The 19,148-nt window shown below is 47.1% G+C and overlaps 1 protein-coding gene across 1 annotated transcript in view; it reads left to right on the top strand.

Annotated features, from left to right (window-relative positions):
• RRAS2 (RAS related 2) overlaps nt 1-19,148 on the top strand; it is a 116,510-nt gene that overhangs the window by 82,953 nt on the left and 14,409 nt on the right. The window contains exons 2-4 of the mRNA XM_074999036.1: nt 3,707-3,794; nt 4,622-4,724; nt 6,594-6,702. Of these exons, the coding sequence (XP_074855137.1) occupies nt 3,707-3,794; nt 4,622-4,724; nt 6,594-6,702 (300 nt within the window). The remainder of the gene's footprint in view (nt 1-3,706; nt 3,795-4,621; nt 4,725-6,593; nt 6,703-19,148) is intronic.

Raw genomic sequence — 19,148 nt, 5'->3', positions numbered from 1 at the left:
GAGGGGGCTGGGGATAGATGGGGAGGGCTGGATGTGCCTGGCTCTCGGGGAGCAGGAGGGCATTGTCAGAATGCTTGTGAGGGACAATCTGGCAACCTTAGAGTGTCCTGGCCTCCCACATGGCTGCTGGCGATCCCCGAAGGGTGAAGCACTGCCCAGAGCCACCCCGCACAGCCACAGCTGGGAGCCTCTGTGTGCCCACCTTGTTTAAGTGACTGCTCCCCTCAGGTGGTGCGGGGTGGGCAGTAAATGCACGCAGTCTAGCTGCCAGCAGACCAGGAGCCCTGCAGGTCTGCTCCCTTGCATCCTGCTCTAACCCCATCTACCTCCTCCAGTGCCTAGCACCCCTGGCCCCTGCTCTAACCCAAGCCAGTGTAAGGAGTGTGGTGGTGGTGATGTTATTTGTGTTTTCCCTTTTTCTGCAAAATAACTACTATGAATATATGAGGGGGTGCAGGTTTATATTCTTGCCTCAAGCACAAAATTAGTTAGTTACGGCACTGATGCCATGGTAGGTGGTCAGTGCTGTGAGCTTGACCGCTTTGTTGCTGGGTGACCCAAAGATGCCCACCCGCCTGCAAGCTCTGGGCATTTGAAAAAGTGTATCCCCAGGTAGTCAGCGCTCTGAATTCTGCTACTGTTTTCCACAGGTCAGTGTCGAAATAAGTAACATTTAATAAAACCTGCAGTGCAGCCATTGCCCCAGCCCTGAGAAGCTAGGGGACAGCATAAGCCCTGGATAAAGAGGACAGAAGAGATGGCATGTGGGCCAGAGGTGACATGAGTTGCTGAGTCTGGGCCAGGAGCCTGAAGCCATGTGGCTGAGCTTCTTCACCTGACTGCAGGGCTAGAGCCTGCCACCTGCTACCCCAGCTTTTTTAAAAAAATAGACCTATAAAATCCCATAAGGAAACGTGTGTTAGATTTTTGGTATGAGTGTGTGTTACAGATTGTGATGTTATGGAGAAAGTTAGTGGATTGTTTCAAAATGTGGCTTCCTAGGCTTTTAGATGGTTCACATTTTAACTAGAATATTATGAGTTTGAAACAAAAAGCAGTCAAGTAGCACTTTAAAGACTAGCAAAATAGTTTATTAGGTGAGCTTTCGTGGGACAGACCCACTTCTTCAGACCATATCCAGAGCAGAACAGACTCTATGGTCTGAAGAAGTGGGTCTGTCCCACGAAAGCTCACCTAATAAACTATTTCGCTAGTCTTTAAAGTGCTACTTGACTGCTTTTTGTTTTGATAGTGTATAGACTAGCACGGCTTACTCTCTGTTATTATGAGTTTGGTGTATATTATTTGTAGTTTTCAGGCTGACATAGCTGTGGTTGGAGGGTTGATTCTTCTAATATAACTTTTTAGGTTTGGTTTTGTTTGAATTGTGGACTTTAAAAGAAAAAGATGCAATCTGTGATGGCTGTGAATCCAGAAGTAAACAAGGCGCTATTCACCGCTTTTATTCCAAATGACTAATTTGAGTGATATGCAGGTTTACTCAGCTTCTAGGCAGCAAGATGTTTTTAATTAAGTAAAAGCTAACCTGTGGGTTTTGAAATGCTTAACAAATTTACTTTTCTCTTAAGCAGTAGAATTAATTTGCATACTCAGGTGCTTGACCATTGGTGCTTCTTTGTTTTGAACCCTGGTGCAGGCTACACTGCACTGGGGTTCAACATAAGAGGTTGTTTCAAGCTTCCCAGTAGCCCTGTTATTTCAAGCATGGTATTTGGCCATGTGGTTTCTATTTTGGGATACATTTGTATCCAAAAATATAAACCGTGTGTGGTCTTAGCCTTTCTGCATTAAACAGTGGATATGTCTACATTACAAGATAATATTGATTTTAAGTCATTTTGTCCAATTTTTCTAAGTGCCTGTCTTCACTGTGAATTCTATTAGCACAATTTTTAAGGAGGAGTAAGTAGTAGTAGTAGTAGTAGGTATCCTTCAGTGTGCATAGACTACGGATCACGCCCTTTATCGTTTCAATTGAGGACTTCATTTACATTTAAGGAGGACTAAAATCAACATAATATCGATATCATAATATCGTAGTAACCTGATGGGGGTGGCATGCAGTTCAAATTTAAAATTCTGAATGCAGGGTAGTGAGGAAGCGACATGTCTTTAAATTGAATTCATTAGCATCCAGACATGTTCCCTATGTGCTCCACAGTTGTCTGCTCTGGCCTCTTCCATCTCCACCGCTCTCAGGTGTGGAGGAATTAGGCAGCCGGAAGACCGTTTCAGTTCAGCACCTGGACACCTGTGGCAGTAGAGTCATGAGAGGCTGACAAATCTTTTCTTTTTCTTTGCTAGAAGCATGGCTGTGAGGTGTGTGGCTCTGTGTATACTCCTGCTAGCTGCCTTTGTTTTCGGCGCTGCCTAGGGCCAGCTGCTGCTCCCTGCCCCCACCGCCCCTCCGCACCATGTGGCAGTGAGGGTGTGGGTGGGGGGGTTGTGCTAGGGTGAGAAACTTCTTATCAGCTGCTTAAATTTTTGTCCTCATTCCCAGATCCCCTCCTTTCCCTCCCCTTGGAGGCATCACACGATCTGGAGCTTTCCTGCACCCAGCCGCATCACGTGGCTTGTCCCTGAACCAATAAAAGAACATGCTACGCAAGGTGCCAGGCAGCCTACGTGTGGTGAGGGTCGTGTAGCTGGCTAGGGGAAGTCTCCCTGGGCAGTCACGATTTTTGGTCAACAGAAGAAAACACTTTGTCACTAGCAGGGCTGTCGTCTGTGGAAACTTTTGGATGGGCTTTTTCCAAAGGACAGGGGGTCTTTTTGCTACCCAGGGAAAGTCTCTTTCGGTGGTCGTGATTTTCGTGTGCTGGCTGTAGCTGAAGTCATTTAGCCCCCCGAGCTGTAACTGTTTCAGTGAATGAGATAGCTGTACAATTACCACAGTTCTCAAAGTAAGGCTTGCAGCAAGATTCTTATTCTGAGAGTCTTTTTTGGCAGGTCAAAACCTGGCTGTTGTCTGGGGTCGTTTAGCCACCTGGGGAAAGTCTCTCTTGGCAGACATGATTTTTGGGGTTGGCTATAGTCTGGGGTCTTTTTTAGCTGCCCTGAGCCATAAATGTTTTGATGATTCATTGGAGTTTCAGTGTAGCACCCCTGTCTACTTAAACAAATTCTTGTTCTGAGAATCCTGAGTTCTGTTCTAAATCCAAAGCCAAGCCTGCAATGATCCAGTGCTTTTGCATCCCATTTTCAAAAACCTATTGGTTGGAAAACTCAAACTCTTTTTTTTTAACTTCTCCTAAGCGCTTTACTACCCCTCCCCTCAATTATAAAAAGCTCATCTCTTATAAAGGCAAGCCAGACCCTGTCTGGAAAAAGGGACTTTTAACATGACAGGGGAAAGAGGGGATTGAAGTGTGGGAAGGTGTTGTCAGATACCCCCACTTACTTGCGGGGCATTTTTGTCCCATGCTACACCAGTGAAAATAGCCAGAATGCTACGGGGCTCAGGGAACTGTGGGATAGGTTCCCACAAAACACTGCTGCAGCACTCAATTTAAGCTACTTGTGTGTGTGGCAGCAGTTAGTTGATTTTGTGAGGAGCAATTGGGAATGTGAGGGTGCTCAAAATCGAATTGATAAAACCCAGCATTAATAAATTGATTTTAACTTGTAGCGTAGAGCCAGCCAGCGTGTTGTATTGTGCACTCACGTGCATTCTGTTTTTCTGTAGTCCTACTTTGTCACGGATTATGATCCAACAATTGAAGACTCCTATACCAAACAGTGTGTAATAGATGAGAGAGCAGCCCGGTTGGACAGTAAGTGTTTTTTAAAAAGCATAATTAAATATTGATATTTAAACAGTCTGTAACTTGAATTTTAGGAGGAAAGTACTATCTCAAATTGTATTATGCTAATTATTTTGATTCATAATGCTTTAGTGACTATCTGATTAAAATTTTGTACTTGGGTCTTAATTGCATATTCATTGGCTATCAAAGAGCTAATGAAATTTAAAACTATTTTTAGTTGGCACTAAACCTACGTGATTGACAAAAATAACAAGTTTGCAACTAATTAAAGCATTTTTGATGTTTTTAGAGATTCCAAAATAGGAGCCCTATTCTTTGGCCTTAATTTCTTGATACAAGATTAGCAGAATTTACTCGGGTCTCGACCCTTATGAGCTCTTGACCCTTACAACCCTGGTATAACATACTGTCATATTCGTCACACATGCAGAATACAAATGCTGCTGTTGTATATTCCAATGAGATCCCCCTTGTTAACAGTCTGTTTAACACACCTGCCCAGGTATGCTTAACAACTATTTCAGTCTAGCATGAAATGGTCAGAGGGAGAGGAATGTTTTTACAAATCTGGCTCATGCAAACTTAATGCTTATGACTGGGCCACTGTCAAGAAGAATTTAAAAATAACCCAACAACCTTGAGTTAAGTCTTTATCTTCATTGGAGGGAAAACTACAAATAAGTCCTTTTACATATGCTGGAGAAGATGGAGGGTTTTTTTAAAGGGGACGTTATTTTTATAAAGAAGCTGTCATGTTCCAACTGTTTCGGGAGGAATAATTGCACAAACTGGGAGCATAAAGTGTAGTAATTAGTCTTCATGCTTCTGTTCAGTTCTAGATACTGCAGGACAAGAAGAATTTGGAGCTATGCGAGAACAGTACATGAGGACTGGGGAAGGCTTTCTCCTTGTCTTCTCAGTCACTGATAGAGGAAGGTAAGCCTGAAAGCAGCTATGGTCGTCTGTGCCAGTGCTCCATCTGATAACTGTTCTGCCAGTCCACATATAGTCTTGTTGCAGAATCAAACCGATGCCATTGCTTTCTGTTTTTAAGTGACTGCTATTCTTTCAGATTGTGGTAACAAAGGAGTTGGGGTAATACAGCTAGACAAACTTAAACTGTTTTAAATGGTTCTCAGCCTTTCCAGACTACTGTATTGTTTTTCAGGAGCATGATTTTTTTTGCATACCTCACGGGTCACCTCATTTAAGCTACTTTCTTGAAAAACCCGACATGGAAAAAATAAAAATGGCACAGCTCACAGTAACTGACAAATGGCTCACTTTCTCAGTTTAACTGTATAATTATAGAATAAATCATGACACCCAGATTGAGAAACATTAATATACAGCAGTATAAACAAGTCATTGTGCAACATTTTTAATTTGTACTGACTTCTCTAGTGCTTTTCGTGTAGCTTCTTCTAAAACTAAGCAAATGTGTAGATGAGTTGATGTACACATACCCGTGTTTAGGAAGCACCCTGATTTGCATTTTATTTTAGCTTCATCAAAGCACCTGCCTGCTGTTCTAAGTGACTGAGGAATACAAATAGAAAACAAATGGGGGAAAGGGATAAAAAAAAAAATGTATCAAGACCAAAATTCCTCTCCCAAATATTAACTAAACTCAGAAGTTGGCTTAGTATGTCATGTTAGGCTTCTTGAACAATTTTTAATAAGGGCATGTGCCGTCTAAGCATGATGTCCTTCATTGACTGCTGATGGGTTTGTATGAGCAAGCCTTCAGTGGTAGCTCAGTTTTGATGCTTTGGTCAGCCCTTTCTCTTTCCCATGTCTCTAAGGCAGCTACGTTTTATTAGCTTTACGCCTCAGCCCCTATGGGCACCCTTCATTTAGCCAACTCAGTGGTGCTATACCTGGTGTTCTTATGTTTGCTGCTGTCTTTTTTAGCTAGCAGAAAACCAAACATTTCATTTACAGGGAAAGCTGTGCTGTTTGGCACTGTACCAGACTTTCTTCATGGAAAGTCTGGTTTGGAGTCTGATTGGCAAAGGGCTGGCAAGCTCCAAGTATGGTTCCCTGGAAATTTTGACACATCCCAGATGTTCCTAGACATAGGAGTAACAACGAGGGGTTCATAATGTGGGAGTGGGTGTGGGCTGGGAGTCAGGCCACAGATTAGTGTGGGGTGCCAGATCGAGTGGGCACTCAGTTCGTTCTGCTTCCCTGCAAATGGCAGGTCACCTGTCTCTGCTACACCTGGCAGTGCGTGGCTAGGCAGCTCTGTATTCTGCCCCTAGACTTCATATTTGAAGAAAAAATTGTCCTTTGTGCTTGGAGCATAAGAATAAAACTGGATCCTTCATAAGTATATATGTAAACTAGTAAAAGGCTCTTAACTGCCAAACACAACCTTCTGTTGCCTTATGTGGGAGTACATTTTCCATCTTATACCTGTAAGCGTAGCTGATACTAATATTGACCTGCATTCAAGGAAGAAATAGACATCCTATAAAGTTGCTTCAACCCTACTGTTGGGTTAATTAGGGCAGGTCCCCACTGCACCTCAGTAACAAATCAGAATAAGTCCTATAAGTTTCTCAGTACTTTTCTTGTGCTAAGATTCATTTTAATTGGATGAACTAGCTCAGTGGTTCCCTAATTATCCTACACTATGATCCATGGTGACAGTGTTTGATTTCATGACACTTACAACCTCATCTCTTTATCTAGCCAGAAACATGTAAGATGGGTATAATCCTCCTCCCAAATGTTCGTGATCCTATAGGTCAAGAAACCATGAACTAGCACGTACAAATCTCCCTCACCTTTTTTTTTCAGTTTTGAAGAAATATACAAGTTTCAAAGGCAGATACTTCGAGTGAAAGACCGTGATGAGTTTCCTATGATTCTAGTTGGCAACAAAGCAGATCTGGATCATCAAAGACAGGTAACAATCTTGGCATTATGTTGAGAATCCAAATTCTTTGCACGTGGTTTTTGTAGCCATTGTCAAGAAGATTGACTTCAAATTTTGAAACTTGTAGTTGGAACAAATGACTTTTCGTGAATTATTTTTAATTAGTCACAATGGAAGAGAAATACTGGAAATTTAAAACCGCCATTCAAGCTCTCTAACATGTAAGGAGAACTCAAAATGATTAAATTCTTGATATAGCCACTTCTGTTACAGATTCCTGAAAGTCAGGCTCAGGCTCAGTCTAAAGTTATTCATATATTTGGATTGAGAGATTTCAGGCATGAGCATGTCTAATACTCTTATTTTCCATAAAACATATAAACCATCAGGTTGACTCATGCCAAGTAGAAGACAATCATTTACAGGTGTGATGGTTATGACGAAAATTTTAGTTGTAGTTCATTTCTTATAGTAAAAGCAACAGTCATTTTTTGTATAAATGAGTTATACACATACAAAGCAGATTATGCAACCAATTATGTTCTTCAAAGCCTGGAGGTAGGCAGCAGAATTAGTTTTTCAATTTGTTTAATATGGGCTACATTGTCTGATAAATTGTGAAAAAGGTAATTGTAAATGACAGCTGTAATCCAGTGTTTTTAAGTGGGGTCAGGGAGGTATCTGTTGTTGGCCCAGTGTTGTTCAGCTTTTTGCTATAGGCATGGGGAGAGAAAAATAAAATCATATCTGGTAATGAGGACTTCAAAAATTAAGGGAGGGGTCAATAACAGGGACAGATTAAGTATATACAATAAAATTTCTTTAATCCAGCATGTCTGGGACCGGACAGGTGCCAGATTACCAAATTTTCTGGACTATTAAATGTCACCACCACCATGCTCCTGTAGCTCACCACCCTCACATGTACCCAGCTTCTTCACCACTCCTGCGCTCTTCCTGTTCCATGGTGTGACCAACCATCCCATATTGAGCAGGACAGTCCTGTATTTTTTAAAAAAGGGATTAATTGTCCTGTATTTAGGCACTCGGGGGTCAGCAAGGTGGGGCTGGGAGCAACCGCGGCTGTTGCTTCCCCGGGACCCCGCTGTAGCCCTAACCTGCCCCAACCCACCACTCAAGTCCCTGACTTAACGCAAATTTCCAGGCACGCATATCTCAGGGGACTTTTGTATGCCAAACTATCAAATGTTGCTGGACTTTCTCCCTAAATGGGATATTTTTGCAAGATGCTGGACCATCAGGATTTCCAGACCATCAGAGGCTGTATTAAAGGAATTTTACAGTACATGCCAAACTGTATCACTTTGTAAGAGGTTTATTAGGTGTGTGTTTAATACAGGTTGCATATCCAAAAACTGGTACCTCTGGTCTGGCAGCCTTTATCATCCAGCATTACCATTGATGCTCCTGGACCAGAGTTCCCAGGAGTCAAAGAGTAGGATGCTGACGGCAACAAGGTGGGCAGCCCAGCTGGGAATGCCACAGTGAACAGAGCCAGAGCCACTTGGGGGTTCCAAGGCAGCTTATATATGCTTAATTAGATGCATGGTCCTCTTGCCATTATTTTTAGGCATTTGGATTTAAGAGGATGGTGTTCATAATGTAGGCTGCGAAACAGGTCCTCGGACTGCTAGTACAGCCAGTCCCAGCTGGGTTAAAAGGACCTCCAGTTTGGCACAGAAGACATGATGAACACTGTATCCTCAATTGCTGCTTTCTTACAAATGTACGTGGTATAGTAATTCTCATAAAGTACTGTTTTAATATTGCTTTAATAACATTGATTCCCTTTCAAAAGGAGATTTGAACAAGGCACTTCAAGTTTCAGTGGCTTTTTCTGGTAACATGATAGGGCCATCCTTATCAGCTAGTCACAAACTAGATGGGGTCAGGCCTTCATGAGCTTCTGGATGGAAGGCTTTCAAGGAAAATGTAAGGTGTAGTGGGGAAGTGGTTTGTGGTTTAGGAGGGTGATAGTTTTCATCTGAGTCAGTACTTGAGCAATGCATTAGCCCAGCACTGTGCTGCTGGAGGTGTAGTTTTTGGGTGAGACTTAAAACCGTATTTGTGGTGCAGCTCAGGTAGCAGAATTCTGCCTGCTTAAATTCCCTCTCTAGTTTAACTTTGCTGGTCACTTTGTTGAAACTTTTATGTATTAGTGTGTCAAACAGCTGCCACGTTCCACCAAAGAAGGTGGCTGTACTTTATTAGGGGGCAAGGTGATTACAGTTTACACCTGTGGCAGCTTTGACTTCTGTGGATTAATTAGGGAATCCAGAATAGCTTGGCAATGCAGTTCATGTAGATTTTATTTCTTTCAGTTGATTTAGAAATATGGACTCCACACAATAGCAGAACTCCATTCATACCTATTTTAAGAAACCTTACCTAGCATTGGAGATATTGGGAGATCTATACGGGATCTAGTCCCGATACACTAGACCCCCGACTTATGCGAGGGTTGCTCTTCTGTGTACCCTCGCGTAAGTGAAATTTTGCATAAGTCAGGGAGGATGATGTCTGTCTGTCCACCCAGCTTCCCTCAGCTGGGAGAGCCGGGAGCTGGGGAGGGGATTTCAACTTCCACTTAATTCACATTAACACAAATAAAGTGGAAGTCAAAATTGTGCATATTGGGGGTTTACTGTACTGTCTTCTAAAGAAAAGTATCCCTAGATTGGGTGGAGCAGGGGTGTTAGATGAAGAAACTCAAACCAGTGTTTCATTCACTGTGTGTTCTTCAGCAAGTCATGTAAGACAAAAATTTGCATGCTGTGGCATCCTGAGAAGCAGATACTCTAATGAGGACATACTGTAGTGTTTGAATATTTTAGGACCAAACCTGGGTTCAATTGCTTGTCTCACTGCAGCATACCAAGTGTTTTGTCTCATCTTCTGTGTGGATATGAAACTCAGAGAACACATACACAAGACACAATTCATTAATAATAAATTATTGTAGGAAAAATCCTTTCCTATAGTTGGCTAATCCAGAGCTAATGGCACACACAAAGTCCCCTGGGATCAGAACATGAAAGATTGGCTAAAGCTCCAGGGCAAGGTCTGCAGAGGAAAGCTGTGCTCCTCTGACATGGTGTCACTGCCCACAAGAAGGGTAAAATTATTTTCCACAGGAAATTGAGTTTCTTCTTGTTACATTTGAATGAATTTCCACAGGAATTTGTTCGCCTCAAACCTAATTTCTTGCTGCTCCAAATAAAATGTACTCCTCTGGCCTTGCTTTTGCTAAGAAATATACTTAATACAGTACATGGAGAACTTGCTAAGCTATTTGAAAAAAGCACCTTGCACAGCTTACTATGGGGATGGGAAGAGAAAAAGACCTACCAATGACAGATGATTTCAGGGCTAGATCTGGCCCTGCAAACACCCAGCTGTGGCTTGCAATGGTACTCTGGGGCGCCAACGTCCTGCAGCCCAGCAGGATCCTCAGGCAGGCTCCACGGCTGTTAAAGCCCCACAGTGATGAACCTCTTGGAGAAGATCTCTGCATGCTGCTGCCACCCCCAGTGCAATCCTTATAGCTCCTGTGGGCTAGGAATGCCAAGGGGTGTGCCATATAGAGATACATACTGGCCCCAGAAGTTGGCCACTTTGAGCCGTGTGTATGGTAGTGGCAGCCAGGGAGCCTGACAGAAGGTTCCTCTGGGCTGCCAGCTGGGAGCTGCCTTCAGTGAGCATCTGCTGGGCAAAGTCTTGACCTGGTTCCCCAACTCCCTGCTGCAGATCACAACTGAAATTCTCTGCATCCCCTTCTCCATGTCAGAATTTTCTCCTCCATCCAACCCCCTCTTCCAGACCCTACATCTCTTCCTGCACCCTGATCCCCTCTCACAGGTCACAATTCCCTCCTTCACCTAAACTCCCTCATAGACCCCCCATACCCTCAGTTCCATACTCGGAGCTTCCTCCTGTACCAAACTTCCATCTCAGGCTACAGCTACATCTACACTATGAGATACATTTGGTTTTTAATAAATTCTGTTTTTTTTAACCTCATTCTTATGATTTCAAATTAGTGTCCTCAAGCCTTCTGGATATTCACCCCACTGTTTTTTCTGTGTTAAGTTACCATGTCCCCATTGCCTTATCCAAGTTCAGCTGTGTGAGCAACTCATTGTGGATACCTATCCTACTGTGCTTTAGCTCAATTGCTTTCTGAGGGTTTTATACCAATGAGTTTGTGGTTGCTGGGGCTGGGGTTGCGGGGGGCGGGGGGGAATGGCTGTGGTTGCTTGTGGGTGTTTGATGTCATTATCCCAGAATGCAAAGGGCTGTCCCAGAATTCAGAGCACCCGCTAGCAGCTTGAAAGTGAACAGGAGATCATGCCATTTTCTCTGGCACAGGACTAGTGTAAGTACGGATCCTTGAATGCTTCAAGTCATTGCACATACCAATACAGCAACTTCCTGGACTGTCATGCAGTCTTCCTTTCGACAACAAAGGGAGATAATGGAAGGGGATGATGAAGATTTTGAAGAGGAAATCGCTCAGCTGCAGTCCAAGAACTCTCAAATGCTGGCTGCCCTGCGTGCACTGCTGACAGTGGAGTGGTGGTTTTGGACTCGTGAGACCAGCACACAATGGTGGGACCACATCATTGTGGAGTCCTGGAATGACCAGCAGTGGGTGCAGAACTTCTGCATACATAAGTCTACTTTTATGGAACCTTGTGATTTGCTGGACCCCACCCTGAAGCATAGTAACCCAGAATGAGGCCAGCTTTAACCGTTCAGAAGCACGTGGCAATCCCTCTGTGGAAGTTTGCAATGCTTGACAGTTACCAATCAGTAGCAGATCAGTTCAGGGTAGGCAGATCTATGGAGGGGGAGCTGTGGTGGTGCAGGTAGCCAGGGCACTCTCGTATTTCCTGAGGAATGCCATGATCTTGGGAGATGTACAGGCCATAGTAGATGGCTTTGCTGCATTGGGGTTTCCTAACTGTGGTAGGGCAATAGATGGCATGCACATCCCCCCCTCGCCTCTGAGTATACAAATGGAAAGGTGTACTTCTTCTTCGAGTGGTCCCCGTGGGTGCTCCACGGTAGGTGTCGGGCTCGCCCGGCGCCGCAGATCGGAATTCTTCTAGCAGTTTCCATTGGATTGTGCATGCGCCGATGCGCTCTGCTCCCCTGCGTGCCCTCGGTCATGTGCGTGATCCGATCCCCGCCAGTTCCTTTTCAACCACCAACGGCTGCAGACAGAATCCACTCGGGCTAAAGCCTGAGACAGATAAGATAGTTGTTTTATTTGTTAGTTCGTTGTTTGTCACTATTATACAAAAAAAAAAGAAAAAAACATAGTAGCGAGAAGAGGAACGGAGGAGAGAGGTGTGGACAAAGAAGGCTGTTTAAGCCTTCCGCTGCCCTGAAGGCCGTGAATGTTATTTTGGGTTGTAGAACGCACTGATTAGCGGCTAAGTACCCTGTTAACAGTAAAGACTCACCGTGATGGCTTCCTCAGGGTTCAGGAAGTGTGAGTCATGCCACGAAGCTATGCTGGCCTCCGATGGGCATAGTGAATGCATTCGTTGCCTGGGGGAGTCTCATGTTACCCAGAAGTGTTCGCACTGCGCTAAGCTTACAGCCAGGGCCAAGAAGGACAGAGAAATGAGGCTCAAAATGATCTTGTTTGATAAGGCCCTCCAGCCTGAGCCGCCGGAGAAGCCTCACACAGAAGGGCCCGCTCTGTCGCATAAAAGGAAGGCAGCCTCTTTGACCCCCTCTGTGCAGAAGAGGAGGAAACTCTCCCCGGCTCGATCCTTGCCGGCAGTCCCAGCGAGCAGGATGAGCGGAACGCAGAGCCCCCAGCTGCGAGCTGATGAAAGCAGTAGCGCATGTGGCCGAGGCCGAGCCTCCGACTATACAGCAGGCGGCATGGAAGGCGCCGCGAGCGCCAGCGCGGCAAGCGCTGGAATCAGCAGTGCCACGGCACAGGGGCACCCAGCACAGGGCTGACTGGTGCCGGAGGAAGCTACCCGCGTGGCACCGACAACGGGGCTGAGATCCCTGGCACAGGAGGGGGCGGTGCCCACCCTGCAGGGGAGGGGGAAGGCTAGAGCTAAAACCCGGCACCTCAGTCCATCTCCAGGCAGGGCTGCGATGCCCTTATCACCCAGCCCCCCTCCCGAGATACACAAGCAGCACTGCCGGGCGGCAACTCCACCGGCTTATTTCGGGCCTCCCTCTCCGTTCCTCCAACCACTTTCGCCGTGGCTCAGGCCACCTTCACCATTTTTGAGCATGGAGCCCCTTGAGTACTCTCGCAAACCAGCTTCACCACTCTCAATGTCATCACGGAGATCCCGCTCTCCCAGACATCATGGGTACACTCCCCGATCGTGGTCCAGGTCTCAATCACCGGGCCCTTGCCCATGTTGCTATGGCCATCCTCATCACGCTGAACACAGACACCGCAGGTCGAGATCCAGGGGCAGGTCTTCTCCCACTACTCGTCAATACTCTCGTGTACACTCTCGCTCTGGGACAGGAACGCAGTTGTCCCAGGGGGAATTAGGTCCACAGTCCCGAGACTTCCCTTCACAGCTCACCAGGGAGCAAGTATACCAGCGAACTCGGGAGCCAGAGGACTTGGGGGAGGCTTACCCCAGCGGTTCCTCCTCATTTTCCCCAGATGAGGCCTTTGCCCCTGGGGATGTCTCCCCTCCGGATGACCTTAAACAATTCCAGGAGCTGTTCAAAAGAGTATCAGCATTCACGCAGGACATTCAAATAGCAGAGGTGCAGGAGAAGTACCATAAACTCCTGAAAAATTTGAGACCCCCGGCTTCATCTAAAATCGCTGTCCTGCTGGACGAAGCCATTATGGAGTCAGCCACTAACATATGGCAGACTCCGGCCTCTATTCCGCCTACGAACAAGAGAGCAGATAAGAAGGACTTTGTCCCAGCCAAAGGCATGGAGTTCCTCTTTAGTCACCCACAATAGTGGTCGAATCGTCCCAGCAGAGGTTGAAGACGTCCCAGTACAAATCAGGGGGTCGGATAAAGATGCTAAGAAATTAGAGCTGTTCGGCAGGAAGGTCTACTCCTCCTCTACCCTATTATTGAGAGTGGCAAACTACGTGGCACATCTATCAAACCATAACTTTGACAATTACTCCAGACTCGCCCCTCTCATGGATTCACTTCCGGAGGACAAGAAGCCAGTGTTAAAGGCGATTGTCCAAGAGGGCTACGCGGCATCGCGAATGGGAGTTCAGATTGCCCTGGACGTGGCGGACACAGCAGCTCGTTCAACAGCCGCAGCAGTGGTAATGCGTAGGGAATCCTGGCTCCAGACGTCTGGTATCCCCAGAGATCTACAGGCGAAGATCGTGGATCTTCCTTTTGACAAGCAAAAGCTGTTTGCCGACTCAACTGACTCGGTCCTCCACTCCAGTAAAGACTCGAGGGCCACTCTTGAGACCTTGGATATCTATACTCCCCCATACAAGAAAAAGAAATTCTATCCTCAGCAAAGACGCTACGCTTACCAACCACAGCGCGCACAATATCAGCGAAGCTATGACCAAGGGCGCCATCAACAGCAGCAGCAGTACAGGGCCCCCAGGCGACGTTCTCAACAAAGCCATACACCCTTGGGGCAAGCCCAGAGGCAGCAAGTTTGATGGGTATGTCGAGGACTGCACTATCAACACCATCGCTCAATGTCACTCTCATCTCGTGTTCCATCGTTGCCTCAAACCGTTCCACTCCCAGTGGCGAAAGATCACGACAGACAAATGGGTGCTAGAAATTATAGCCAAGGGTTACATGATCCCCTTCCAGTCACTTCCACCAACAAAACCTCCCACCCGGCCTCCCCTCAGGGATGCTGCCCACGAGGTGAGGCTGAAGCAGGAGGTAGATCACCTCATGTTCATAGGGGCAGTGGAAAGAGTGCCGGAACAATTCCAAGGGAAAGGTTTTTACTCACGCTACTTCCTAACAAAGAAGAAAACAGGAGGCTGGAGGCCGATCTTGGATCTACGGGGCCTCAACCGTTACTTGCGCAAGCAGCGCTTCCGGATGATTAGTTGCCTCCATACTTACGGCACTGGACGACGGAGACTGGTTTGCAGCCCTCGACTTACAAGACGCTTACTTTCATATAACAATCCACCTGGCACACAGACGTTTCCTCCGCTTCACGGTCGGCGGGGAACATTTCCAATACAGGGTCCTTCCGTTCGGCCTATCCTCGGCACCCAGAGTCTTTACCAAAACCCTGGCAGTGGTATCAGCCTACCTGCACAGACAGGGGGTGTTTATTTTTCCATATCTGGACAACTGCCTATTGAAAGGGGCCTCAAAGGCAGAGGTCCTATGCATGATACACGTCACCGCGAACACGTTTACTTCGCTGGGCCTAGTTATCGCCCTCGCAAAGTCCAAAGACCGAACCCACGCAAGATATAGAGTTCATAGGGGCACGCGTAAACTCTATCACATCAAGAGTATACCTGCCCGACGCCCGCTTCTGCGCCATCAACTCCCTGGTGCAAGTCATGACTTACAGCCCCACGGTGCTGGTCCTAAGGTGCCTGCAACTGTTGGGGCACATGGTGGCAGCGACCTTTGTGGTACAGGATGCCAGGTTACACATGCGAAGCCTGCAGCATTGGCTGGCGAGTGTTTACAAACCGGCATCTCACACTGTCCACAGAGTAGTGTCGCCCACGACGGAGGTGCGCAGATCAGTAGCGTGGTGGGAAAATCTGAAGAACCTGCTAGTGAGGGTGCCTTTCCACCAACCACAAATTTCTAATTTTCTTACAACCGACGCCTCCCACATAGGATGGGGAGCTCACGTTGGCAGCAAGGTGACGCAAGGGCTATGGTCCCCTGCGGAACAGACACTGCACATAAACATACTGGAGCTCAGAGCAGTGTTCAACGCGTGCAGACATTTTCGAGATTACTTTCATGGCAAAGTAGTCGGGATCAATACTGACAATACCTCCACTATGTTTTACATCAATCGACAAGGAGGGGCACGATCCCGTACGTTATGTGCGGAAGCAGTCCTATTGTGGAATTGGTGCATTGCCAACAACATAACGTTGAAAGCCTCGTACATGCCGGGCGTTCTCAACGTGAAGGCAGATCAACTGAGCAGGCGCTTCGCACTCACACACGAATGGCAGATCCGCTCCGACCTGCTACGGCGCATATTTCGTGTCTGGGGGTTTTCCCAAGTCGATTTGTTTGCCACCCAGTACAAGAAGTGTCCCCAGTACTGCTCCAGAGCAGAAATAGGGCGGGGGTCCCTGGGGGACGCATTCATGGTCTCATGGAAGGGCCCTCTACTCTCTGTGTTTCCCGCCCCCCCAACGCTTATCCACAAGGTTCTGCAGAAAGCCAGAAGGGAGAAAGCTCGCATGATACTCATAGTTCCAACTTGAGACCGGCAACAATGGTTTCCCTTGCTTCTGTGCATGTCGGATTGTCCACCACTCCCCCTACCGGTGGGGCCAGACTTACTCACGCAGGCTCAGGGGTCCATAGTGCACCCGCACCCTGAGGGACTACACCTACAAGCATGGTTAATCCATGGCTCAGCGCCTTAGAGAACACATGTACGGAGGGAGTACGACAAGTCTTAGAGTGTAGCCGAAGGACCTCCACCCGGAGGACTTAACGAACAGAAATGGGCACGCTTTACAGCCTGGTGCTCTGCCAAACAGTTAGCTCCCCTTGACGTTCCTATAACTGTAATACTAGAATACCTATTGGACATCAAACAAGACGGGCTTTCTCTATCCTCGCTAAAGGTCCACCTCGCCGCTATATCAGCTTTTCGGCACAAAGAGGAAGGGCCCAATGTATTTGCCCACCCTATCGTCACAAGTTTCTTGAAGGGGCTGGTAAATCTGTACCCCCCTTGAAAACCACTACTGCCGTTGTGGAGTTTGGACTTGGCGCTCAGCGCGCTATCGGGACCACCCTTCTAACCATTAGCCACGGTACCCCTCTGACTCTTTACCATGAAAACAACCTTCATCCTTGCGATTACGTCAGCCCGCAGGGTGAGCAAGCTCGCACCAGTGATGGCAACGCCGCCCTGCACAGTATTCTCAAAGGAGGCGGTAATCTTACGGTTACACACAGCCTTCGTTCCAAAAGTTTCCTCAGAGTTCCATCTTAACGAACCAATAGTCTTATCCTCGTTTTACCCGAAGCCTCACAGCTCGAGCAAGGAGGCACGCCTGCATCTCCTAGATGTGAGAAGGGCATTGGCCTTGTACATAGACAGAACTAAGTCCTTCTGGAAAACGGACAGGCTTCTGGTGTCTCTCGCTCCCAGGTCAAAAGGGGAAGGCCTCTCTTCCCAGAGAATTCCAAAGCACATTGTGTTCTGTAGAAAACTGTGCTACGAGCTTCGAAAGACCCCTTTGCTGGCCCTGCCTAGGGCTCACTCTACCAGAGCGGTGGCGGCATCAACAGCCTTCTTCAAGGGAATCGCGTTAAAAGACATCTGTACAACGGCGACCTGGCCATCCTACGACACCTTCGCCAAGCATTACGCCCTGCATCAGGTGTTCGATGAGGATACCCGTCTGTTGACAGCAGTCCTCTCGGGGGCAAGCTGCACATGAATCGATTACCCACCTCCTTACTTGGGTTACTGCTGGGTAGTCACCTATTGTAGAGCACCCATGGGGACCACTCGAAGAAGAAAGAGAAGTTACTCACCTGTAGTAACGATGGTTCTTCGAGATGTGTCCCCGTGAGTGCTCCACCACCCGCCCATCCTCCCCGCTTCGGATCTGTGTCCAGTGTTTTTCAGGAGCATCCGAGGCGGTTGGTCAAGGAACTGGCGGGGATCGGATCGCGCACATTACTGAGGGCGCGCAGGGGAGCGGCGCGCATCGGCGAATGCACGATCCAATGCAAACTGCTAGAAGAATTCCGATCTGTGGCACTGGGCGAGCCCGATACCTACTGTGGAGCACCCACGGGGACACATCTCAAAGAACCATCGTTAGTACAGGTGAGTAACTTCTCTTTCTCAATGGTGTTGCAGGCATTGGTAGATCACAAAGGTAGTTTCACTGACCTAAATGGGAGAAGGTTCACAATATGCGCATCTTCAGAAAGTCTGGGCTGTACAGAAAGCTCATAGGTGGGACCCCCCCCGTACCAGAAAATCCATATTAGTGACATGGAAATGCCTATTGTAATATTGGGTGACCCTGCTCCTTTGCCTCATGAACCCTACACAGGAGTCCTGGACCACAGCCAGGTCAACTTCAGTGTCAGACTCAGCAAATGCAGAATGGTGGTGGAATGCATCTTTGTCCATTTAAAAGCGAGGTTCAGATGCCTATTGACCCATTTGGACCTTTCAGAAAATAGTGGCCCCACCATGATTACAGCATGCTGTGTTTTTGCACAACATTTGTGAATCCAGGAGGGAGACTTTTATGAATGCCTGGAATTCTGAGGCTGAGGCCATGAGTAGGGCTTATTTGCAGACACCTACTAGGCCCTTTTCCAGTAAGCATGCTGCGACAGCAGCAGTCAGGGAGGCTATGAAAGATAGCTTCATGAATGATCTTCCAGACACATGATATCGCTGCAGTTCTCTGTTGTAATATCAGCCCCTACTCTCCAAAATGATTTGTGCTCCCCAGTAAATGTGAAACAATAAATCCGACTGTGGCTTTCACAGAAAGAATGCTTTTACTGGGTGGGAGGGGGTTAAGTTGAAGGAAGAAGAATGGATGTAAAGGGAGGGTTCTCTCTCTCTCTCTCTCTCTCTCTCTCTCTCTTTTTTTTTGTTTTTTTTTTTTGTTTTAAAGATGGGCAGCTTTGCTATCGGCCCTCCTGCCCTGAGTCCTCTGTGGACTTTGGTGCAGCGGCAGGCAGCTGTGCTGTCGGCCCTCACCACCATGGTGGTGGTGGAATAGTCTTTTGCAGTGGCTCTTGGGGCAGATCAGCAGGCTATCCTTGACCTCCGTCCCTGTCTGTGGGGACCATGAGGATGGGGGAGGGGCGACCTGTATTCAGGGAACTCTGGGCAGCAGTGAGTGGAGCCCACAGTGCTGCTTTGGGAGTCCCTCTGCAGCTCCATCATGGAGAGCACGATGCGGGTTTGGTTGCTCACTACCATCATGAGCTTTGCCACATCCTCCCTCAGGCGCTCCAGTTGCTCTCTCTGGAATTCAGGCATAGTCTGCTGCTGCTGCTGTAGTCTGCCACCACTGTGCTGTGTCCCTTTTTGCTGTCAGTGGTTTCTGTTTGAGCCTGTTCTATGTGCTGCAGGATAAGATCCTGTTTGGATCTGATGTGCTTCCTGGCCCTGTGTCTCATGCAGGGGCTGCCTGCTGGAAAGTGAAGGTCAAAATTTAGATACAATTCACACAAAACGCTCACACATGGAATGAATGGATCTCTGTACTATCAGTGAAACTTCTTTTTCCAAGGCCA

Source organism: Carettochelys insculpta, chromosome 6, assembly GCF_033958435.1.
Source record: "Carettochelys insculpta isolate YL-2023 chromosome 6, ASM3395843v1, whole genome shotgun sequence".
NCBI classification, from domain to species: domain Eukaryota; kingdom Metazoa; phylum Chordata; order Testudines; family Carettochelyidae; genus Carettochelys; species Carettochelys insculpta.
Note: the sequence above shows the minus strand (reverse complement) of the source record. Positions and strands in the feature narration are given on the sequence as shown.